The 25,511-nt window shown below is 41.2% G+C and overlaps 1 protein-coding gene and 2 pseudogenes across 6 annotated transcripts; 2 read left to right on the forward strand and 1 right to left on the reverse strand.

Annotated features, from left to right (window-relative positions):
- Positions 1–6,602: 6,602 nt before the first annotated feature.
- LOC119868444 (P antigen family member 3-like) lies at positions 6,603–13,136 on the forward strand. 6 transcript variants are annotated; one of them, XM_038587478.1, is made up of 6 exons: positions 6,605–6,789; positions 6,905–6,942; positions 7,678–7,769; positions 8,199–8,310; positions 10,383–10,508; positions 13,017–13,136. In XM_038587478.1, exons 3-6 carry the CDS (start codon positions 7,686–7,688, stop codon positions 13,037–13,039), a joined length of 345 nt encoding a protein of 114 aa, XP_038443406.1. In that variant the 5' UTR covers positions 6,605–6,789; positions 6,905–6,942; positions 7,678–7,685; the 3' UTR covers positions 13,040–13,136. The 6 variants fall into 6 exon arrangements, with proteins under 6 accessions (XP_038443410.1, XP_038443408.1, XP_038443409.1 ...); XM_038587477.1 differs by having other exon boundaries at positions 6,606–6,797; XM_038587479.1 differs by having other exon boundaries at positions 6,641–6,753.
- Positions 13,137–17,042: 3,906 nt separating this feature from the next.
- On the forward strand, positions 17,043–18,260 carry LOC119868199 (annotated as a pseudogene).
- A 2,769-nt stretch (positions 18,261–21,029) lies between these two features.
- LOC119878109 lies at positions 21,030–24,894 on the reverse strand (annotated as a pseudogene).
- Between the last annotated feature and the right edge of the window lie 617 nt (positions 24,895–25,511).

The following is a 25,511-nucleotide window of genomic DNA, read 5'->3' on the forward strand; positions in this document are numbered from 1 at the left end:
AAGTATAAGTAAATCTTTTAAAAAATAATTAGTAAATCATAGTAGTAATTATTAGTAAATAATTAGTAAATCATATAAAAAAAGAACATGATCACATCAATTCATGCAGAGAAAGCATCTGACAAAATTCAACAGCCATTCACGAAAAACGCACTTAGCAAACCGGGAACAGAAGGGAGCTTTCTTAACATGGATATAAAGCATCTTACAAAAATACCTACACCCTCCATCCTTCTTAATGGAGAAGGACAGTGTGCTTTCTTCCAAAGACCAGGAATGAGGCTAACATATCCACTCTCCCCTCTGTTATTCAATATTTGCTGGAAGGCCTAGCCATTGCAGAAAGGAAAGAAAAAAGAAAAATCAAGAAGGAGGAAATAAAATTATTCCAATTCAGAGGTGACATGATTATGTACAGAAATAATCCCATGAAATTAAAAAAGAACCTCCTAGAACTAATAATGAATTCAACGTTGTAACAGCATACAAGCTCAACACAAAATGTCAAGCAAATTTCTACATGCTAGCAATGAGCGATTACATAACAAAACAAAAAGCCGAAACTACACATACCATACCATATTTACAACAGCCTCCTCCCCTCAAGCCTAGCAAAACACACACAGGATCCGTATGCCTTAAACGACAAAAAGCTGAGGAAAGAAGTCTAAGAAGACCTAAATAAATGGAAACACATACTGTGTTCATGGGTCGATAAAGTCAGTATCATTTAGATGTGATGGAAGGGGAGGAGGGTGGGGGGTGGGGGTGAATGGGTGACAGGCACTGAGGGGGGCACTTGACAGGATGAGCACTGGGTGTTATTCTGTATGTTGGCAAGTTGACCACCAATAAAAAAAATTTATTTAAAAAAAATAAATAAATAAAATAAAATAAAGAAAAAAAATAAATTTGATTTAAAGATTAAAACGGAAGTCCCTGGTTGGCTCAGTCCATTAAACATTCAACTCTTGGTTCCACCCCAGTCATGACCTCCTGGATCATGACATTGAGACTCTGCATCAGGCTCCTTGCTCTTGCCCTTCGCCCCAAATCAAATAAATAAATATTTTTTTGAAAATAATAAAATGAAACAGACATCTTTAAAATTGATCCCTGGTTGTAGGTAAGTTCTCAAAGATCTGGTCCCTGGCACTAATCTAGTAAGTCAAAAGGAGAAATAAAACTCTTGCCAATTTTTTCTATTTCAAGTGGCTATACAACCAAAAGATTGTAGAAGCCAACAAAGCTGCCACAGCATGGATTTTTCCCATCTTGCTCTGTGGAGGCTAATGAGCCCCAGCAGTTAAGGAGGAGTTGAAGACATTAGCCTCCTGAACGTTGGCTTACCAACAACTGAGATCCACCATACACTTCACCCAGGTGGTAACATTCTTCAGTCCTTCTTCCTCCAGGAAGACTGGGCTTCAGATATAGGTGCATACACAGCGGCTTTGTCATTCCCATCACCTTAGAAGATTCCAATCATGCTCTAGGATTGACAGTCTTCACCAGCTTCTAAAATCTTCTTCACAAGAGAGTCAATTCTGTGGTGGAGGAATAAGGAGTTTCTTTTGGGGCAAGAAAATATTTTCCTTTAGTGAAGAAAACAATGGGGAGGCTAAAGTGGCCTTTCCCTCCAAATTTGTGTGGGACATAGAGTTAGGATTTATGCTCTTGCCTTGGACCTGAGGGCCCTGGTCCAAGTTGCATCATCAGACACCTCCCCTATGTATCCATGGGCAAAGCCTTCCAACTCTATGCCACCACAGAAGCTCCTTGATAGAGGACTCCTGTGTTCTGCCATTGGTCTTTAGCTCCCCCTTGGCATACACCTAAACACTTAAATACAAAGTGTCACCATTGACACCTACAAATGCATTCTTGTGATTATTTGACTTGGAAGGCAATGCAGCCATAGTTGCTTCTCAGAGTGTCTCTAAGTCAGTACTCTTTTTGCAATAGTATTAGAGAACTACACACCCCATACTGGCATATTCAACAACAGAACTGAACAGATCTAAAAGGAGAGAAGCAAAGATTCTTGGATTGGTGCAACACTAGGCAACCAACAGCAGCAGCAGTACATCATACAGGAGTGGGGTGAGGTAGAAGGATGGTGAAAGAGATAATAGTCCAAAGAATCAGAGAGGAGCAGCACAGGTAACTAAGAAGAGAGGTTGATTAATAGAGCCTAAAATTGACCCTAAACAAAACAACAATAACTATAGGTCAGAAACTATATTCCATGCAAGAGGGAGAAAAATCGATCCTTGGTTGCTAATAAGATGCTACCACTGGGACTTTGGTAAATTATTCCAATAGTCTATAAGGCCAGCTGCTTTTGGATAATAAGGTATATAGTAAAACCAGATTACTAATTCCATGTGGTCTATAAAACAATTTTCTTGCTCGGAACTAGTGAGCAAGATAGCATTACATTGTATAAAACATTCAGTAAGATCAGAGATGATAGTGTATTGAGGAGCATGACAGGGAGTGAAAGAAAAACCAAGTGCAGAGTAAGTATTTGTACCAGGCGGGATATATCCCAAACTCTATGAAGATGTAAGGAGTCAAATATAATCAGCTGACTGACATACTATGTTGAATTTAGAACCTCTTTTAAAGACACTCATATTGATAATATTCTCCTGTTTCATTTATGTTTTCCCTCTTTGGTAAAGACTCTTCAGAGAGCCAATCAGAATTACAAATCTTTTCTGAGTAAAAGGTAAATTTCTCAAGTTCTGCCTACCATCTCTGAAATCCAGGTGTCTTTCAGAATCCTTTGTTTAAAGTTGCCAGTACATGCACAATTTATGAATCAGGCTAGTTTCTGTTTTTCTGCAGCTACTTTCTACTTTTTATCATAATAGGATTTCCCCTACTGAGAGTTAGGACATTTGCAAAACCAAGTATTAGAACTAAGTTGGTTATTAACATGAGAAACAAAGCCAATCATAAGAAGCTTTAAATTTATATGATAGAAAGAAAAATGATAGAAAATGATTATTAGAAAATGTAAGATTTGCAATGAAAATTGTCTCTACATCCAGATGCCAGTTCTCTTTCCCTTAACATGGATATAAAAAAGCTAATGAGGCTGTGAATTCAACTTACCATTCTAAGTTGGGAACCTACTGTTAAAAACTTACAACTTGTTGTTCAACTACCTCAGTCCTATAACTGAAAGAGAAACTTTGAGCATGATTATGGAAGTTTCAAGGTGGATCTTTTTTTAAAAAAAGATTTTATTTATTTATTCATGAGTGACATAGAGAGGCAAAGACACAGGCAGAAAGAGAAGCAGGCTGCCTGCGGGGACCCTGATATGGAACTCGATCCCAGGACCCCGGGATCACAACCTGAACCAAAGGCAGACGTTCAACCACTGAGCCACCCAGGTGTCCCTCAAAGTGGATCTTGAACTGATTGCTTACAGACTTAAAATGGTTATTTCTCATTACACTGTCTATACTTCAGTCCTTCAAATTTTCAGGCCCTTCCTACTACTGTTCCCCAGCAGCAACAACTTAGTCCCCCTTTCCCTACCTTCAAAGGGAACCTCATTCAGGACTACTGACTTTTTTTCTACAATTAGCTAACTTCTTGTCATTTTTGCTTAGAGTCTTTTTAGAAGAAATGGATCTTTTGGTTTAAAAGTCCCTATTAACTGCATCCCCAGGTGCATTACTTACCTCATCCCTTCTCTTCCCGGAGGTAATATGACTGTCATGAGTTTGGTATATTTTATAAGGTGATTATTTAATAAACTATTGAAACAGTGCTCTTGCAGGCTGAAAGATTCTCATCCCTGAATACTAACTGGAATTTTACTGTTTCAATCCCAATTAGGGCAGGTAATCAAGCCCAGATTCCCCACTGCACCTACCCCATATCTGTAGATGTCACTTACCTACTTCTCACACATGTGCTAAAGCCCGAAGCAGTTCAGGTCCTTGATTGCAACCAAGGTTAGCTTGCAGAAAACAAATTGATTGGAAGAAAAATTCAGTAGCTCCCAGAATCTACATAAAATTTAGAGAACCAGAGTCAGAAAATGGGTAGGAACCAAGGGAAGTCAGTCAGTCAGAACCCCATCTGGAATCACACCACAGGGACAGTCTTGGGTGGGTGCTGCTGGTGTCTCTACTCAACATTGAACAATATAAATGGCACCGTCACTGGATATCTAATGAAGTACATAATAGCATAATAAAGGGACAGGAAAAAAAAAGAATGGACCCAGGCAGCATCAGACAAGTACAGAAGCACACCCATGAACACATCCCACTGCTGTAGAAAGAGACAATAGGAAAGTGGGCTTTGACAGAGATAATGAATCAAAACCCCAACACTCATCACTCTTCTCAGAAGCTCAGGATTCCACAAGAGAGTTTGCTTAGGGTCAAATGCCTACAGTAAAGCTGCACATACTCAAACTACACTGACAATTTCCAGCATTATATCGAAAGCTACTGAAAACTGTGAACTTAGACTGAGCAGGTCCCAACTCATCATCCTCATGCATATCTGAAGAAATGGCCTCTAGGTATTTGTCTGATACTCTCTAAAGTACTGACCTTTAAAATTTGTATCACAATGCATGAAAAATATGCATATTGACATAATTCACTAGCCATACAAATATGGGGGGGTGTCCATGGGTATATTGTACATGCAGGCCACTCTGGTATTTTCTGTTTTATTTTACCTCATTTCTTTAAAATGCTGCTTATGATCCACAACATTAAACTCATGCCCCACTATGAATTACAAATCACAGTATGGAAAACACTAGTTTTTTTACCATAAAATTCCCGGTGACCAATAAATGCTGCTATAGAAGTACATGCCAATATATGTGAGAACCCTCATTTTGTCTTCACGAAATTCAGTGTTTTCAAGCACAAAAGACATCTTTGATATGAGCCACAGGGCTACAAAAATGTATAGTTGATGAAATATAAGTTCCATCTGCAAAGTTTCGCATTAAAATTCAGATACACGAAAAAAATTCAGATACACGGTTTAAAGATTACACTTGTCATGAAGAGCAGCGGGTGATGTATGAAATTGTTGAATCACTATATTGTACACCTGAAACTAAAATAACACTGTGTGTTAACTAATTGGGATTGAAATAAAACTTTAAAACAATTCAGATAACAGTGTCTGTTTTACATATGTCAGAAGTCACTTGGCACCGATGGGAACTCACCAGCAAAAGAGTAATCAGCTACATATGACTTCTTGAATAGTTGGCATCTTGTGGAGAGCTGTGCTTGGGCTGGAGTGCAGCTGAATGCCATACATTGTTGGATTGTAGCTAAGGGACCCCATTTCCCTACTGTGTTCCCATTTTATGAGGCAAGTGTGAGGTTTGCATTGCACAAGGTGGGTAATAAATTTGACCTTAAGCACCAAGCAGGTTAAACTTAGATGTCAGCATGTTAGGGGCATCAGGACAGAGAGAAAAAAAGTACCAAATGACATTTTTCAACCACAGAATTTTGAAGATTTGTCTTCATGTTCTTGCATGGCTGTATCCACTAAACCTAAACCATTCTATCACTCTTATTTTTTTAGATCTTATTTATTTATTCATGAGAGACACAGACAGAGGCAGGGACATAGGCAGAGGCAGAAGCAGATGCACAGAAGGGAGCCCAACGTGAGACTTGATCGCAGGACATGGGATCATGCCTGAGGAGAGGGCAGACCCTCAGCCACAGAGCAACCCAGGCGTCCCTCTATAAGTAATATTACCCAATTTTAATCACACACTCCCTCAACACTGAATGACCTTCTCTACACCAACTTCTACATCAGCCCTGCCACTGTCAAGACTACTACGGCTCTCGGCAGATAGGGCTTTCCCTGACACTTATTGAAAAAACTCAAGTATGCTTATGCAGTGTTTGCCTGATAAGTGGGAAGTACAATACATGGGGAGCATAATCACTATTACTAAACACCAAGGTGAGAGTAGCTTAATTCTGAAGGAAGAATAGCTACAGAACATTCTAAACCATACACAGACTGAACGACTACAGAAGCAAACTGAGAAATTATATACCAATCCACAGATTTAAATGTGCAGGAACAAAGCAAAAACTTACATATTAATGTGCTAATCAGGCAGACAGAGCAAATTCATTAAAGTACCACGGAAAACAGAGCCATAGAAAGAAATGCTTAATCACAGCACATGTAAAAATGTGATTAAAATGTTTTTTTTTCCTTTTTATGCTTCTATGTATTTATTCATGAAATACACAGAGAAGCAGAGACACAGTAAGGGGGAAGGACAACAGAAACATGCCCTGAGCCTAAGGCAGACACTCAGACGCTGAGCCAGCCAGGCTTCCCGGGACTATAATGTTTAATACCCATTTCTGTCTCAGGGCTTTCTCTGAGACACACCGTCCACTAAGGGTATGTCGGGGATGCATAGGAGTGATTGGGTGCTTGGAAAAACAGACGCTTCAAGCGTCATTTCTTCACGTCAGCAGATACCGTGTGGCGAGGCTCTGCATCACAGGCGGGAATGCCTCACCCCTGCCTGCACGCACACAATGCTGCGCGCACGCTCACCGCTGGGAGCCGCCAGTGCGCGTGCGCCTTGCTCTGAGCAACCGTTGCCGGGCATGCGCATTGCTGCCCGCCATTCCGGGAGTGGTACTGAGATCGACTGGTCAGGGTCGCTTTCTCTCTGTCCTGAGCGTCCTCGCTACCTGACTTGAAGCAGTAGGTCCCCAAATCAGTCCTTCCGGGACCTTAAGTGTGAGCAAGTATGAGGGGAGAGCCGGTGGGCCTCGGGGTGGTCGGGGCAGTAGATCTGTGACGTGCTAACTACATACATGTAGGTTCTGAGGAGCTCTCGCCCTTCTCCTCACAGGCGTCATTTCACTCATCCTCGTGGTCGTGCCGGGGCAGGTGAGGACGGTGGGCTGAGGAGGGGAGACGGAGACGGGGTTCCTTAAGCCTGGGCGGAAGGGGTGGGGGGTGGGGGGGCTTGGTCGGGCTGTCGGAGTCCCGGCAACACCGGGAACTGCCGGCAGAGCACAGAGGCCGAGGTCCTCGGTGGGACCGTGGGTAGGGAACGGACCGGGCGGTGTAGAAAAGGCCAGGGAACAGGGAAGGCTGTGGGCTCGTAACTGGGTCCCCGACATTGGTAGTGCACTGGGCAGAGGGTCAAGGCTTGCGGGGGGCGGTGGGTCTGTGTTGGGACTAGACAGACACCTGCCTTGACCGTGCCAAGACAGCCATAGGCACTATGCAAAGGACGGTTTCTTTCTCTGTGTTCCAATAAAGCATTATTGAAGGGTGGGAAATGAACCTCGTAAACGGGAATGTGATGAAAGCAGCAGCGACTGAGGTTTAAATTTCCGGCAGTGTTCTCTCCAGTGCCTTTAGTGGGGGGGAATCTAACTGTGAGACTAAGCCTCGTGTTTTCTTTCGCCTGTCCTTAAGGTGATTTCTCGGCCAGCTTGGCTGATGTAGATGATCTTGCAGCCAGTACATTTGGTGCGACCACAGCGTGTACTGTATACTTACCCTGGGTTGGTTTTGAATGTATTTTCAAAGGAAAGATATCAAAACATTTGGCCTTGGAAGTGGTATACCTCTCCGTTAGAGTATGTTTCCCAAATGCCAAGATTCTACTTTCAGGGTGAAACATGAGTGGCCGTGTGAGATCCAGATCCAGATCCAAACAAGGAAGAGAGGATCGAGGATCTGCCCAGCCAGCTGCGCGTGTGGTTGTGAGTACTGCCATATTTGATGTTTCCCATTACCACACATCGCATTCTCTGGAAATTTTGATGAGCTACAAACGTACCGATACAGCGATAAGAGCTCCTCGGCTGATAAAGGGAGGGAGACTCTGAACCCGAAGGATTCCGTATTTGTGCTGCCCGTGGTGGAAATACACGCTGTGACTTCTTGGTCATGCTTATTAACAACAGATTGCACCTGTCCGCCCCAGCAGAGTTTACAGTAGCCTCCAAAGTGGTTGGGGGTACCTCTTCTTGAGTACCCGCTGTGTGGGAAGAGGAACTTTTAAGAATAAGTCTAGAGAATCATGTCTGGGGACTGTCTTTATACTTACTCATTATCTGCCCTAAAAGTGTATGATGTATATTTTATACTGTTGGCATGTGTTAACGACACAACTATTTATTTGTATGCAGACACCGCCCCCCACACAGGCCGAGCAGCTGAAACCAAAGGAGAAACCAACTAAGACTCAGGATATTATACCCGATCAAGGGAAAGAAGTTGAAGGAGCACCTGTTATTCAAGGTGAAGGGAAAGGGAAGAACAGTGCTTATGGGGGCGGGGCGTGTATGTGTGCATCATGCATTATGACCTAACCAGACCAGGAGGAAGGAAAACATTCCAGGAGAACCTCGGTCATTTCCGAAAAATGGATTGAAATGGGAAGAGGAGAGTACAGTTTACAGCTTCATGCAGTCCTTCCCGGTACTGAATTTCCCCTTCGTCCTCAAGATTTGATCAGTGTCCTTGAAAACAGTCTTCTAAATTACAGGACACTGTTTAACTACAAAGCCATACATCGATTCACTAGTCTAATTTGTTCCTAGAACATTCTAAGGTGCCCTTTTCATTCATTTCATCGAAAGCATAAGCAGCTTTTAACAGTATTTGCGGAGTGCCGAGTCAACATACCTTCTAACATGTGGAGCTAAACCGATTTGCTTTAGGGATGGTAGCCCCATTTGAAAAAGGAGAAAACGAAGGCTCGGGGACTGTACTTTGCTAAAGACTGCTTGGCACACGGAGACATAATTCAGATTTCATTACAGGGTTTGTGTTCTTGGGGGACCCGGCTAGCTCAGTGAGAGCATGTGACTCTTTGAACTCGGGGTCGAGAGCTGAGGCCCCACATTGGGTGTAGAGATTACTTAAAAGAAGAATTCAGATTTTTGTTTTGTTTTCTAAAACCTTTTTTAAAGAGTTGTGTTATTCCTACCATCTGTACTGTTGTACAAACAAGTGAGCTGTTTTGTATAAAATGCTGAATAGTGAAATGTGTCTGCAATGTAAAGGAGCTTAATACTGGCACAGGCATAAATCCAGTTCAGTGGAGCAGGAGTGAGACTCCAGAAAAGTATTCAATTAATCATGGCCCCTGTTCGATTCATCTTTTGGTATGGTATGTTTGGTAAGTGGTGGATCATTCAGGAAACTGGTATCAGGGTCACCATATTATTATGATTTTTATGTGCGTTTAAAATGTAGTTAAATAATTTTGTGACTAGGAAAATCAAAAATATCTTAAAATGATTATGAAAGAAGAAATGAATGCCTTCCAAATATAGCATTTTTATCAATTACTTGTAGTGAATTATTGATATTATTTGTCTGTGGGTTATTTTCAGAATTCCCCATTAAGTGGGTTCTACAGTATGACTGGCATTAAAGCCCATTAATTTCTTTCTACCCTACTTCCTTTATTCTCATTGTAAGAAGTTTATTAGTCAGTAATGTTTTGCTGTTATTTTTTTCTTTGTTCTATACATGAGTCATTTATCATTAGTTAGAGGGTCTTTATACTGAAATCTAACTAGTTAATTTTGTCTAATAAAATTTTGAGGCGCGGGATCTCACTAATATAGGATTTGTCATATTGGCCCACAAATAGAATCAGGTAATCGTTCTGTATATTACACGTTTTTGCAATATTTTTTAATTTAAGAGAGTTAGGGAGAGCACACAAGTGGGGGGAGGGGTAGAGAGAGAGGGAGACGCAGACTCCCTGCTGAGCAGAGCCCCATGTGGGTTTCAGATTTCAGGACCCTGCCTGGCCTGAGTGGCAGGCAGAAGCTTAACCACTTGAACCACCCAGGTGTCCCAGGAAATTACATTTTAATTACCATCCTATCTGTGGTGTAGGCTTCAGATTTCTTAGATAGCTGATGCTTTCTACTCTCACTTTCGTAATATAAAGGAAATACAGATTTAGTGTGGTTTATCTTTAAAGTGTCATTTGAAATACAGTATCATAATACAGAAAAACAAAGATGTGAAGTCCATCTTTCCATCACTTTTTTTTCACACTAGCCTACATGCTTCTGTCTCATATAACCGAAAGAATATTATCAGTTCTTTGGATATATTTTATGTTGGACACCTGGGTGGCTCAGCAGTTGATCGCCTGCCTTCAGCCCAGGGCATGATCCTGGAGTCCCAGAATCGATTCCCACATCGGGCTCTCTACATGGAGCCTGCTTCTCCCTCTGCTTATGTCTCTACCCCTCTCTGCATCTCTCATGAATAAATAAATAAATAAAATTTTAAAAAGATATATTTTATGTTTACTGCTTAAACCTGTAACCTTTCTCTTTTTTTAGGGCCTGAAATGAAATCTGAACTACAGGAAGTGGCTCAGCCAATGACTGGGGATAAAAGCGAAGATGGTCCTGATGTGAAAGGGCTGAAAATTCCAAACCTAGAGCCCATTAAAATGCCAGAAGCAGGTATGTGATCCATTATGAACGTTAAAAGTATGTGGTTTCCGTTTTCTTCAGTATTACATCTTTCATAATATAAGTGTAATATTACTATTACTTTCATAATAGAATTCACCTATAAGGATACTTTGACAGGTAGTTTAGAACCTAAATGCCTGACTTCCTGACTTATTAGACGGTCAGGTATAGGAACAAATTGGGTCAAATCGTGTTGAATTATAAAGATGAAGACAGTTGTATCTGAGTGGTTCTGTTGGCTAAATATCCCACTCTTGATTTTGGCCCACTTCATGATTTCAGGGTAATGAGATAGAGTCCCATGTCAGGCTCTGTGCTCAGTGCAGAGACTGCTTGGGATTCTCTCTCTCCCTTGGCTCCACCCTTCCTAGTGTGTGCACTCATTCTATCTATAAATAAATTTTAAAAATCTTTTTGAAAAAAGGTGAAAATGTTTTATTTTATAGTATTAGTACGTTAACCAATAGCTAATAATTTTACAGTTTAATACTTTCTGCCTTTTAACAAATACAAAATGATTTGGAATAAATACCAGTTTGTATAAAATATGCTGAGGCAGTGAAGTAAGTTCTAGTAGCAGCTGAACATAATTTGTGTGACTCTTAGAGAACCCCTTAATTCAAAATCTCACCCTTAATCACCCATAATTAGTGAATTATGGGAGGTGATGGATTTATTAATTACTTATATTTATCTGGTAGTCACTCCACCGTGTAAATATTGAACAAATCATTGTGTTGTACACTTTACACATACACAATTATATTTGTGAATTAGTCTTAAAAAATATTTTTCAAAAGCGCTTACTTTTAGGGGCACCTGGCTGGCTCAGTTAAGCATCTTCCTTTGTCTCTGGTGGTGATCCTGGAATACTGGGATGGAGCCCCATGTCACACTCCCTGCTCAGTGGGGAGTTTGCTTCTCCTCTGCCCCTCCCTCTGCTTCTTTTCTCTGGCTCACACTCTCTCGAATAAACAAAATCTCTTTTTTTTAAAAAAAATAATAAAGCTCTGTTTTTTTTAAGATTTTATTTTATTTTTTTAAGATTTTATTTATTTATTCATGAAAGACCCAGAGAGAGGTAGAGACAAAGACAGAGGGAGAAGCAGGCTCTTTGCAGGGAACCCAATTCTGGACTCGATCTCCAGATCAGGATCACGCCCTGAGCCAAAGGCAGATGCTCAACCACTGAACTACCCAGCCATCCCCCCCCAAAAGCACCTATTTTTAGAAATAAATATCTGACTTTTCTAGGTATCTTTTTATTCCTCTCTATTTCCCATTTCTTCTCCCTCCCTGTCTCTATTCATTTCTTCTTTTTTTTTTTTTACCATGCTCTAAGTCACAATATATATGAGCTTCACATTTTCATGTCAGAAATGAAGGCAGAGGAGATCCCTGGGTAGCTCAGCAGTTTAGCACCTGCCTTCCGGCCCAGGGCATGATCCTGGATCCCGGGATCGAGTCCCACATCAGGCTTTCTGCATGGAGCCTGCTTCTCCCTCTGCTGTGTCTCTGCCTCTCTCTCTCTCTCTCTCTCTCTCTGTGTGTGTGTGTGTGTCTCATGAATAAATTAAATATATATATATATAAAATTATATAGTCTTACTAGCTTTGAGTCTCTGCCTTCATTTCTTTCTTTTATAAAAAATTATATAGTCTCACTAGCTTTGAGCTAGTCTCAAAGCTTCTTTCTTTCTTTCTTTTTTAAAGATTTTATTTATTTATTCACGAAAGACACAGAGAGAGAGGCAGAGACATAGGCAAAGGGAGAGGCAGGCTCCATGCAGGGAGCCCAGTGTGGGACTCAATCCTGGGACTCCAGGATCACACCCTGAGCCAAAGGCAGATGCTCAACCGCTGAGCCACCCAGGCTTCCCTATATAATTTATTATACAAACTCAACACTGTCAAGTGTGAAAAAAGACATTATTCATAATCACACTAGGACTACAGGTTGAAATGGGGACAAATGGTTATCCTACTTAACCAATGACATTAGAACTAAAGTAAACCAAGGAAACATTTTTGGACTTCTGCATAATAGAGAAAAAAAGAGTTGTAGTACTGGAATTTCTATTTACTCAAGCAGTAACAAATGTGACATTACTGTTTTAATATCCTATGTTCAGAATATTTTTTCATGTTTTTTTATTGAAATAATACTGATTTAGAAACTTTATTTGGTTCAAGGTGCTTTTATATGTTACTTGGATTTTAGTAAAAGCACACAATTTTTGCTAGTAAAAGCACACAATTTTTGCTTTCATTTGTAGCTACTTTTTAATAGGTTCATTTCATTTAATATGTTCTGAACATGAACAGCCTTTTTGTTTCCTTATACCAATAGAAAGAGTGGTGTGTTTAAAATACATTAGTAAAATATGTTTGGAAGTGTATCTTATAAAACAAAAAGTGTGGTCCCTTGTGTACCGTTAATGTCATCTAAATAAAATTCTACTAAGTAATGTTCCCAACTGTTATTTTGTCTTACAGGTGAAGGGCAATCACAGGTGTAAACAAAAACAAGCTGGAACTATCAAACTGTTCTGATGGCAGATATTTGACTCTTAAAATTCTCTTAATAAAGTTTTGAACACTCTGCAAAGAATCTTATAAATCTTTTATTAAAGTTATTATCAATACTTAATGATATTGAAAATTATATCACTTTGAAATTTTATATTCTGATTGAGCTGGTATACACAAATATATGTGTACATTGATATTCCTTCTAGCAACCTTGCTAAATATGACAATTCCACAAGTTTATATCTAGATCCTTTGTGATTTCAAAAATGTAGCTATTAATAGGCTGCTTCTGACCAGAATCCTAACCAATGACATAAAATGTTAACACAGGGCACCTGGATGACTCAATGGTTGATCTCCTGCCTTCAGCTCAGGTCATGTTTCTGGGGTCCTGGGATGAGTCTCACATTAGGCTCCCCGCGGGGAGGCTGCTTCTCCAACTCTGCCTCTCTTTCTGTGTCTCTCATGAATACATAAATAAAATCTTAAAAAATTAAAAGTCAACACATAGTTTATATACTGTATTTTTAGGATAAAGTAATCTATAGAAAAGAAAATGTTAATCGGAGGACAAACATTATTATATGGTCTCATTCATTTGTGGAATATAAAAGATAGTGAAAGGGAATAAAGGGGAAAGGAGAGAAAATGAGTGGGAAATATCAGTGACGGTGACAGAACATGAGAGACTCCTAACTCTGGGAAACGAACAAGGGGTGGTGGAAAAGGAGGTGGGCAGGGGGATGGGGTGACTGGGTAATGGGCACTGAGGGGGGCACTTGACAGGATGAGCTCTGGGTAATTATGCTATATGTTGGCAAATCGAACTCCAATAAAAATTTTTTTAAATGAATAAAAAATAAAAGGTGTATAATATAAAACAAAAAAAGAAAATGTTATTAAATCATAAGAGAAAGTACATTTACAGTACTGTATTATAAAAAAAAAATCTGTATAAGTAGGCCCACATAGTTTTTTTTTTTTAAAGACTATCCATCCATTCATGAGAGAAACAGAGAGAGAGAGGCAAAGACACAGGCAGAGGGAGAAGCAGGCTCCATACAGGAAGCCCAATGTGGGACTCGATCCCAGGACTCCAGAGTCACACCCTGGGCCAAAGGCAGGCTGTAAACCGCTCAGCCACCTAGGGACCACAGGCCCACATAGTTCAACAAACCATGTTGTTCAAGGGTCAGCAGTAATCTGAATGGCCCCATTTCATTAAAAATATATCCATTCAGTTAATTCCATGTTATTAAGGATATAACAATAAAAGAAGATAGCATCTTATTCAAGGTCCACACATGACCTTAAATTAAATCCTTTTAATTTAATCAGTGTTATGATTTTCAGTGTAAAGTCTATTACCTCTGATGTAGTTTTGGAATGTAGGTGAAGTTTAGTAGGGTGAAGTCTGGATCCAATGACCAAGAAAGAATTCTTGCGATGTCTTTGGTGCAAAATGGTGATTTTATTAAAGCAAAAGGACAGGTCCCTTGGGCAGAAACAGCTGCAGCCCCAGGTTGTGAGGGGTAGTTGATTATACACTTGGGCGTTGGAGGAGGTAAGGAAAAGGGAGGTTTCAAAAGCATTTTCATATGTTTGGGTAGACTCACAGGATACTGGAGGCCTTGAAATTGTCAAGGTTGATTTTCCTTCTAGCAAGGCATTAAAATTACAGTTGTTGGGAGCTTCCTGGAGGAATAAAACACCCTATCTTCTTCAAGTATCTGTCAATGGTCTGCAGGTTATAAGGGCATTTAATTGTATCTACATTTCTTTCTGGAAGCTAGGTTATTGATAAGAATGCTTTGTTCTAGTAAATTACTAAGGTATTTGTAAACTGAGGGAGACTCATGTATTGCACAATACTCATGTATTGTAATCTATAAGTTAACTATCTTCTTCCTTTCCTTAGCTTTAGGGCAGTAAGGAATGTCACAAATATCTCACCTAGGGGGAGGGGTCACTTGTGGGGGGTCAGCTTGTGCTTTGTCCTCAGCTAGCCTTCTGTTCTGTCATCAGCTTCCTTGGTTAATTTTTTGGTGTCATTTTGTTTTTATTTTTATTTTTTATTTATTTTTTCTGTGAAAGATGGATGTAGTATGCTTTTTTTCAAATTTTTATTTAAATACTAGTTAGCATATAGTGTAATATTGGTTTCAGGAGTAGAATTCATCACTTCCATATAACGCACAGTGTTCATTGATGAAGTTTTGGAATATAAGTGAGGTTTGGTGGGGTGAGGTCCAGAGCTGCCAACCAAGAAAGAATTCTTGAGATGACTTTGGTGCAAAATGGTGGTTTTTTTAAAGCACAGGGACAGGACCCGTGGGCAGGAAGAGCGACTGCCTGGGGCCTGTGAGGGATGACTAAGTATATACCTGGGAGTTGGGAGGGGTTTAGTGTGGAGGCCGAGAAAATTAAGGCCATTCCACTTTAAGTTCAGCGTTAGCACAAGTACAGCCATCCCAGGCCCCTGTGAATAAGAGCTGAACTTTACTTCGGTTACAGGAAAAAAAAGTTTACAGCTTAACACCCTAGAAAGCCCCATATTAGAATGAGAACAGAGCCCAAGCCAGTGGCAGAAAGTCCCATATCAGAATGAGAACAGAGCTCAATGCCCTTGAAAGCCCCATATCAGAATGTAAACAGAACTTGAGAAATTCCTCCACCCCCTCTGGAGGTCCCCTAGACCAGCCCATATAACTAAGCTGAAACCCACCTCAGGGTCCAGGTCCCTACTCTGCTGTGTTGGGAATACTTGGACCCAAGCTCGAGCTTGTAAATAAACCCTCGTGTGTTTACATTGGTGTTGGCTCCTTGGTGGTTTCTTGGATTCGCAGTCTTGGGCACAACATTTAGGATAGTGTATTCTCCAAGGAATTTTAGAAGCAAGGTTTCCAGGACCTTGAGGGGGCTAGCTATGGTTGGGAAAAGTTCATTTATTACCATCTAATATAACCTGAGTCATGAGACCCTTCAGATGTATATCGGTGGGCCATGTGCTTGGGGGATGATCACCAACCCGTGCCTTGGGGTTTAGAGAGAAAGGAAATTTCTAAAGGAAATTTTATATGTTAAAGCAGACTCCTAGATAAGGTTGCCTTTTGCTTTTAACAAAGTATTAACATGGAGGTAGTTGAGTTCATAGAGGAATGTCCCCCTGCCTGTTTCTTTTCCTTTTTCTTTAAGATTTTATTTATTCATGAGAGAAAGAAGCAGAGACACAGGCAGAGGGAGAAGCAGGCTCCATGCAGGGAGCCCGACGTGGGACTTGATCCCGGGTCTCCAGGATCACGCCCTGGGCCAAAGGCAGGTGCTAAACTGCTGAGCCACCCAGGCTGCCCCCCCAACCCCTGCCTGTTTCAAGGACTTGTCAGTGTGCTGCCCTGGGCTTTTGCTTTGTCCTCAGCTAGTCCTCTGTTACCCCATCATTAATCATAACAGCTGCCCTCCTTAATTCCCATCACACACATTTGGCCCATACCCCACCTACCTCCTTGCATCAACCCTGTTGTTCTCAATAGTTAAGAGACTTTTATGCTTTCTTTCCCTCTCTTTTTGCTCCCTTCCCATATGTTCATTTGTTTTCTAAAATTCCACATATGAGTGAAATCATATGGTATTTGTATTTCTCAGACTGACTTGTTTCACTTAGCATAATATACTCTAGTTCCATCCACATCATGGCATAGGGCAAGATCTCATTCATTTTGGTGGCTGAGTAATATTCCATTGTATATATTTACCACCTTTTTATCCATTCCTCAGTAGGTGGACATTTGGGCTCTTTCCATAGTAGTTTGGCTATGGTTGGCAATGCTGCTATAAACGTGAATTCAAGTACCTCTTCAAAACTGTATTGTTGTATCCTTTCAGTAAATACCTAGTAGTGTAATTGCTATATCCCAACTTTTTAACTTTTTGAGGAACCTCCATACTGTTTTCCTGATTGTCTGCAACAGTTTGCATTCTCACCAATAGTGCACAAGTGTTCCCCTTTCTCCACATCCTCACCAACACTTCTTGTTTCTTGTGTTGTTAATTTTACCCATTCTGAGAGGTGTGAGGTGATATCTCGTCATGGTTTTAATTTGTATTTCTTGACGGAGTGGCCAACGGCCTGCAGAGCAACATGTCTAAGTTTTACTGTGACTACTGCGACACATACCTCACCCATGACTCTCCATCTGTGAGAAAAACACACTGCAGTGGTAGGAAACACAAAGAGAATGTGAAAGACTACTATCAGAAATGGATGGAAGAGTAGGCTCAGAGCCTGATCGACAAAACAACAGCTGCATTTCAACAAGGAAAGATACCTCCTACTCCATTCTCTGCTCCTCCTCCTGCAGGGGGAATGATCCCACCCCCCCCCCAGTCTCCCGGGTCCTCCTCGCCCTGGTATGATGCCAGTGCCCCATATGGGGGGGGCCCTCCCATGATGCCAATGATGGGCTTTCCTCCTCCTGGGATGATGCCAGTGGGACCTGCTCCTGGAATGAGGCCACCTATGGGAGGCCACATACCAGTGATGCCTGGGCCCCCAATGATGAGACCTCCTGCCCGTCCCATGATGGTGCTCACTCAGCCAGGAATGACTCGACCAGACAGATAAGGAGAGACAGGAACCCCTTTATATTCATTTTATATTACTTGTTCTACTTCACCAGGAGATCATGGTGCAGTGACTCTGGGTGTTTTCTACAAGCATAACAAGGAAGACTTGCTCCCCCTTCCTATCAAAGAAACAATAGTTTTTACAGGAGAGTAGTGGGACAAAAAAAAAGGCAATTTTCATTTGTATTGTGAAATGTGAAAATAAAATTGTCAACTGTTTTATTATTTTTTAAAGATTTTATTTATTTATTCATGACAGACACAGAGAGAGAGAGGCAGAGACACAGGCAGAGGGAGAAGCAGGCTCCATGCAGGGAGCCCTACGTGGGACTCGATCCCAGGTCTCCTGGATCACACCCCAGGCTGAAGGTGGCGCTAAACCACTGGACCACCGGGCCTGCCCTGTCAACTGTTTTAGTTTTTAAAAAAAATTGTATTAAAAAAAATTGTATTTCCCTGATGATGAGTGATGTTAAGCGTTTTTTGTGTCTGTTAGCTGTCTGGATGTCTTCTTTGGAAAATGTCTATTCATGTCTTCTGCCCATTTCTTAACTGGATTATTTAATTTTGGGGTTTTGAGTTTCATAAATTCTTTATAAATTTTGGATACCATCCCATTCTCAGATATGTCATTTGCAAATATCCTCTCCCATTTTGTACACTGCCTTGTAGTTTTGTTGTTTTCTTTGCTGTGCAGCAGTTTTTTATCTTGATGAAGTCCCAATAGTTCATTTTTGTTTTTTTTCCGTTGCATCCAGAGACATGTCTAGTAAGAAGGTGCTACAGTTAGGGCCAAAGAGTTTGTTACCTGTGTTCTCCTCTAGAATTTTGATGGTTTCTTGTTTCACATTCAGGTCTTTCATCCATTTTTTAAAAATATTTTATTTATTTATTCATGACAGACACACAGAGAGGGAGAGAGAGAGGCAGAGACACAGGCAGAGGGAGAAGCAGGTTCCATGAAGGGAGCCTGACGTGGGACTCAATCCTGGGTCTCCAGGATCCGGCCCTGGGCTGAAGGCAGTGCTAAACTACTGAGCCACCCGGGCTGACCTCTTTCATCCATTTTTGAGATTATTTTTGTGTATGGTGTAAGAAAGTGGCCTGATTTTACCAACATCATTTGTTGAAGAGACTGTCTTTTTTCCATTGGATACTCTTTCCTGCTTTCTTAGTTGACCCTATAGCTGTGGATCCATTTCTGGGTTTTGTATTCTGTTCCATTCATCTATGTGTCTGTTTTTGTGCCACTACCATACAGTTGAGTTAGGGACAAACATGGCAAGGTAGGGGGCCATGGAATCAGACTCACAGAAATCCCAAAAATGCTGAGGTGTAAGGAAACCAGAGACAAGGGAGCAAGCCAGACCACCCTGCCCTAGGTGTGTGTGTGGGGGGCATTTTTTATGACAGTTATCTGTGATCAATAAAGAATAACCTGACCACAAAGAAGAAATAGGCCAATAAAGATGTTATCACCAGTCCTAACTCAAACCAAGATAGCACAAAAATCTCAAGGCCACAAGATTCCCAGTCAGTTCTCAATAAAAGACTGCCACTACAAGCCCTCTGTGGAAACCCTGTTGGGACCTCTCTCACTTCTGAGAGCTTTCTCTATATCTTTGCTTAATAAACTTATATTGCTTTACTCACACTCCGTTGTCCACGAGATTCATTCTTTGACTCCATGAGACAAGAATCAAGATCTCCCAAATCACAGTGTTTTTTTTAATTGTTTTATTTGGGAAAAGTGCTTCTTACAAAAGGACAGCTGCAAAATACAGAGACCTCTGCAACAATTACTCGTTTTTTCTTAAAGTGAAAGAATGGGTGGGATCCAAGGAATCAAAGCAGAAGATGAACAAACGAGGAGCATCTTCCAAGTTATTTTAGGAAATAGAGCGATAAAACTCAAAGCTAAAATTTCCAATCAAGAAATTCTTCTAACAACTTAATTTTAGCTCATCTCGTGGATAACGACCCCCATCCCCCCTTTACTGGAAAAGCATGACTTAACTCCTGCCAACCAATGACTCCACTACAAGAAACACCTTAAACTTAAGTTAGGAATCACATCTGTCAACCTGCAAAGCTCAGGGATGGAATGAGGCAAATATCCACAAAAACAAACACAAAAACCCAACAACAAAACCTCAAACAAGGACAAACATTTGTCCAAAAGTGCCTGGGCTGGAAAGGCTGGGAGACCATAAAACATTAAATACAACTGTGTATCCGAGCCCTGCTTTTTGTTACTATATGGGACAACCAGACAATTTAAACCTCTGTGGCTAAGCCCATTTCTCTATATATATAGACAGAACTAGTACTGCTCTATTTACAGCTACCAATATACTGTTTTGTCCTTTACAATCTATTTGCCACACTAGGCTGAAACCACTAACCTGAGTTTTTCCACTAAGGCTAAGAACACAGCATCTATGCAGGGACAAGAAGCTTATCACACACTTATATTCACACTCACACACACCAAGTCTATAGCCCTTGGAAGTCCACTTCCAGATCAGCATTTCATTTATTGAAATTGAAATGAAATGTATTCATTGAAATGAAATGTATATCTGTATACAGATACACTGTATCTTCTTTATATGTGTTCTTTCACCAATTTTCCCATTGTGCTAAACACAGTAAAACTCAACACATTTGCACCTGGTTCTGGTTACCCAGTAGTATTACTTGTGTGCAATTAAACAAGAGACCAAAACCACAGAACAAGTGCACAGGTGGGAGTTAAGGGGTAGGGAAGAGATAAAAACACAGATGTGCAGATTTCACCAGAAACCTCGAGTATCCACCTTGTGAGTCTGTAGTAGGTTCCGATCCGACACCCGTCACCTCTATTCTTGGACCCCAAAGCAGGACCGCCGCTGTTACTTTTGAACCTGGGGACCTCAAAGTTGAGTGTGGAGTCCATAAACTACCCTAGAACTGTGTGAATCTGGTTGAAAACAGATGACGCAACAAAACTACGCTGCTAACTAACAGTTAAATTCATGTTACAAAACAACTAGCTTTAAGGTTTATTTTTGTAACTTTTTTTAAACAGAGAAAAACAACACACTCCATGGGGGAAGGCGAGGGATTGAGAAGACAGGTCCTGGGTAAAAATAATCACGACACAGGATTATTGTGTGGCTCAGTGAGCCCGGGTGGCTCAGTGGTTTAGCGCCGCCTGCAGGCCAGGGTGTGATCCTGGAAACCCGGGATCAAGTCCCACGTCAGGCTCCCTGCATGGAGCCTGCTTCTCCCTCTGCCTGTGTCTCTGCCTCAATCTCTCTCTGTGTCTCTCATGACTAAATAAATAAGAGCTTTTAAAAAAAATAATCACGACAGCACCTGGAGTTGATAGGCCTGCCTAGGAGAGACACGGGCACTGCCACACCAGCACAGGGGACAGCTACTCTCTGAGGCTCAGCAGACCAGGTCATACACCACGCAAAGCTGCTATAGATCTAAGTCATAAAAATCTTCCAGCTTATCGTGAAACAAGTTCCACTCATCTTCAGAGTCTGTCAGGTCGTCGTCCCTACCTGCAGCCAAAAGCATAAGCAACATCTCGCCCAGCTCAAAGGTGACAGCCTCCTCTTCTTCGTTGTCAGAGGGGTTGCTGTTCTCTCTTTCCTCAATGAGCTCCCAGAAGTGGTTCCTTCGTGGGCCCGGTATCTGCTTGATGTTCCCACTTTCTGTCTCTGTGGCTCCTCTCTACAGTCATCAGAGTATGCATGCTTGTAAAAACAGTTCCCTCCAAATGGGCAGCTCCCAAGTCCTTCATCAAAATACCTGCACGCCTTAATGCTTATTGCCTCCTTGTATTTCTGAATGAGTTTCTGCTTCTCTTCTTTCTCCTCCACCTAGTACTCACTTGAAATGACAAAGTTAGATGTGATCCGGCATTCAGGGCAGGACTTTATAATCTTGCTCTCAAATTGCTTAGCACTCCTCCACTTGCTAATACACTTGAGATAGTAAGTGTGGTTGCAGTTAGAGAGAATCCCAAAGCGACGCTCACTGGGGTTGGCTTTCTCGTAGGCGATCTCCATGCAGATCCCACACACCATGTCCTTACTGCTCTGGACAGCAAATGAGAGCTCCATGTCCTTCTCATGGGCCTCAATGCAAGATTTCATATGTTGTGATCTCTGGGCAGCATCCATCGGATGGAGGACCTGCAGCCCACACGTGTCACATGAGTCTCCGTGGAGATACACACAGTTCTCCCCATACCAGCACTCTCCCACTGCAACACAGGGGCAAAGCTGCTTCTTTGTTTCCACTGCTGTCTGTTCTTTCTCTGATTCTTCCTCCATCACTGACCCCTGCGGGGGTGCTTCAGTGAAGGAAGGGGCAGTACAGCCACAGTAGGCTGCCTGGGCATAAACTCAATGGCATTCACCCAGTGTTCTGAACCTGCGCTGACAGTAGCAAAGTTTGAACTTCTGGACTCAGCTTTGCCTGTATTCATTTCAACAACTGGTCCAACTCCCGATGAGAGACTTGAAGAAGCAGCAAGGGATGATTTTGCAGTTAGATCTGCAGCAGTCACTTCTTCCTGTTTCAATGACTTGTTATGTTATATCTGCAGTGGTCTCCGTAAATACAGTATCCTCACTGAAAATACTTGCATACTACACCATAAGGACTGTCAGAGAGGTCATGAGAGTAGCGACAGTTATCTCCTTCCTTACAAACCCGTGCATGAAATACCTTAGCTTGTAGTTTTTCTTCCTGCTTTTGATATGGGTTGAAGTGGGGGACTCAGAGCTGATGGCCAAGAAAGAATTCTTGAGATGTCTTCAGTTCAAAAAAGGTGGTTTTATCAAAACAAAGGGACTGGGTTCCTGGGCTGAAAGAGCTGCCCGGAATCACAGTCCTGATGACTACAGCTTTGAAATATAGCTTAAAGTCCAGAATCCTGATGCCTCCTGCTTTGCTTTTTCGGGATTACTTTGGCTCTTTAGGGTCTTTTGTGGTTCCATACAAATTTCAGGATTGTTTGTACTAGGTCTCTGAAAAGTGTTGGTGGTATTTTGATATGGATAGCATTAAATGTGGAAATTGCTCTGAGTAGTACACACATTTTTTTTTTAATTTTCATTTATTTATGATAGTCACAGAGAGAGAGAGAGAGGCAGAGACACAGGCAGAGGGAGAAGCAGGCTCCATGCACCAGGAGCCCGATGTGGGATTCGATCCCGGGTCTCCAGGATCGCGCCCTGGGCCAAAGGCAGGCGCCAAACCGCTGCGCCACCCAGGGATCCCCTAGTACACACATTTTAACAAGGTGTGTTTTTTGAATCCATGTGTATGGAATTTTTTCCATTTATTTGTGTCTTCTCCAATTTTCTTCATAAGTGCTCCATAGTTTTGAGTACAGATCTTTTACCTCTTTGGTTAGGTTTATTCCTAGGTATCTTGTTTTTGGTGCAATTATAAATGGATTGATTCCTGGAATTTTTGTCGCTACTTCATTGTTAAAACATTGTATTTATTTATTCATGAGAGGCACAAAGAGAGAGAGAGAGAGAGAGAGAGAGAGGCAGAGACACAGGCAGAGGAAGAAGCAGGCTCCATGCATGGAGCCTGATGTGGGACTTGATCCAGGGACTCCAGGATCACTCCCTGGGCCAAAGGCAGGTGCTAAACTGCTGAGCCACCCAGGCGTCCCTCCTACTTCATTATTAGTGTACAGAAATGCAACAGATTTCTGTACATTGATTTTACATCCTGCAACTTTGCTGAATTCATTTATTCTAGCAATTTTTTGGTGGAGTCTTTGAGGTTTTCTGTATTGATTATCATGTCATCTGCAAATAGTGAAAGTTCAACTATTTCTCAGCCAATCTAGATAACTTTTATTTCTTATTGTTGTCTCATTGCTAAGGCTAAGACTTCCAACACTATGTTAAAGAGTAACGATGACAATGGACATCCCTGTCTTCTTCCTGACAGCAGAGGAAAAGCTCTCAGATTTCCCCATTCAGCAAAATACTACCTGTTGGACTTTTGCATATGCCTTTTGTGATGTTGATTTATTTTCACTCTATGCCTACTTTCTAGGCATTCAAATGATCTCTATCAAGAATTGATGCTGTTTATTTCTGCTCATTTATGTCATTTAGTTCATTCATTAAATTTGGGCTTTATTGTTTTTCTACTTCCTCCAGATATAAAATTACATTGATAATATTTTAGATATTTCTTCTATACTCTGATTCATGGACGGGAAGATTTATATAGCTATTTGCTTTACAAATACATCCTGAGAATGTATATACTTATAAAAACACTTTAGTGGTAAAATATAATACAGAAAAGTACATAAAACATACATTCATTTTTAAAGACTAATTATATAACCACCATGCAGTTTAAGAAATAGACATTGTCAGCACCCTAGAAGTCCTCTGGGTGACTTCTGTCAGTCATGGTTCCCTCTCTTCTCATCCTGAATGTTATGGTATTTATTTCCTTGCTTTTCTTTTTTCTTTCTTATTTTCTTTCTTATTTTCTTTCTTTCTTTCTTTCTTTCTTTCTTTCTTTCTTTCTTTCTTTCTTTCTTTCTTTCTTTCTTTCTTCTTTCTTTCTTTCTTTCTTTCTTTTTCTTTCTTTCCTTTCTTTCTTTCTTCTTTCATCCTTTCTTTCTGTTGTTGAAGTACAACTGGTAATTTCTTTGCTTGTCTTTATGGTTAACCACCTTAGTTTAGTTTTGCCTTTATTCAAGGGTAACACGCACAAAAGCACACAAAAATTATGGGCAACTTGATAAGTTTTCACAAAGTGAACATATCCAAGTCAAGAAACAGATCATGACCAGTACTCAAGAAGCCCCAACTGTGTTCAACATCCCGCCCCCCGCAACCGGTCACTTTCTACTTTAGGGTAGCCACTAGTCTGACTTCTAAGAGCATGGTTTATTTTTGCTCTTTATATAAGTGTAAAGCTAATGGAGTATGTGTTTCTTTTACTTATGTTTGTGAGATTTATCCACTCTGCTGTCTGAAGATAATTCATTCTTATTGTTGAGTAGCATCCCATTGTATAAACATACCACAATTTAAAAAATTGGTTCCACTGGCATTGTTGGGAACTTGAGTTGTATATATATAGCCTGTAAATGAAAGAAAAATAACCTGAAGATCACAGCCTCATAGGTGAGACAGACAAATGAGGTAGAGTTGCAGAACAAGCTCTCCATGAGGGCTATACATGTGGAGTTATGGATAAATGGACTTTGAGATGCTGAAGGTAAGTTTTGAAGGATGAGAATATAGGATCTCTCTAAGAAGATATATAGAGACAGACAGAAAGAGACAGGGAGCTTCCCGGCAGAGGGAGGGCATGGTGAAGATCGGGGAACTGGTAGCATTTTGGGAAGGCTGAGTCAGAGGGAGCTGCATTTAGAGGTGGAGGGGAAAGCTGAGGTTGCAGGGTCGGTTGGTAAGGCAAAGGATGTGTCACAAAAGTCCTAGGGTGCCAGAATAAAAAATGAGACATTATCCCTTAGGGAATTGGAATGCTACTGAAAGACTGTTTTCTCTCCTCATTTGTTTTTGTCCACTTATTTTTTAAGATTTTATTTACTTATTCATGAGAGATACAGACAGAGAGAGAAGCAGGCTCCACGCAGGGAGCCCAATGTAGGACTCGATCCCGGATCCCGGGATCACACCCTGAGCTAAAGGCAGATGCTCAACCACTGAGCCACCCAAGCGTCCCTGTCCCCTTATTTTTACAACGGGGGCATCATATGGACGAATTTGCAGTTTAGAAAGGTCCCTCCGACTGTGGCAGGAATGATGGACTGGAGGGGAA

The sequence above is a fragment of the Canis lupus genome, chromosome X, assembly GCF_011100685.1.
Source record: "Canis lupus familiaris isolate Mischka breed German Shepherd chromosome X, alternate assembly UU_Cfam_GSD_1.0, whole genome shotgun sequence".
Lineage (NCBI taxonomy): Eukaryota > Metazoa > Chordata > Mammalia > Carnivora > Canidae > Canis > Canis lupus.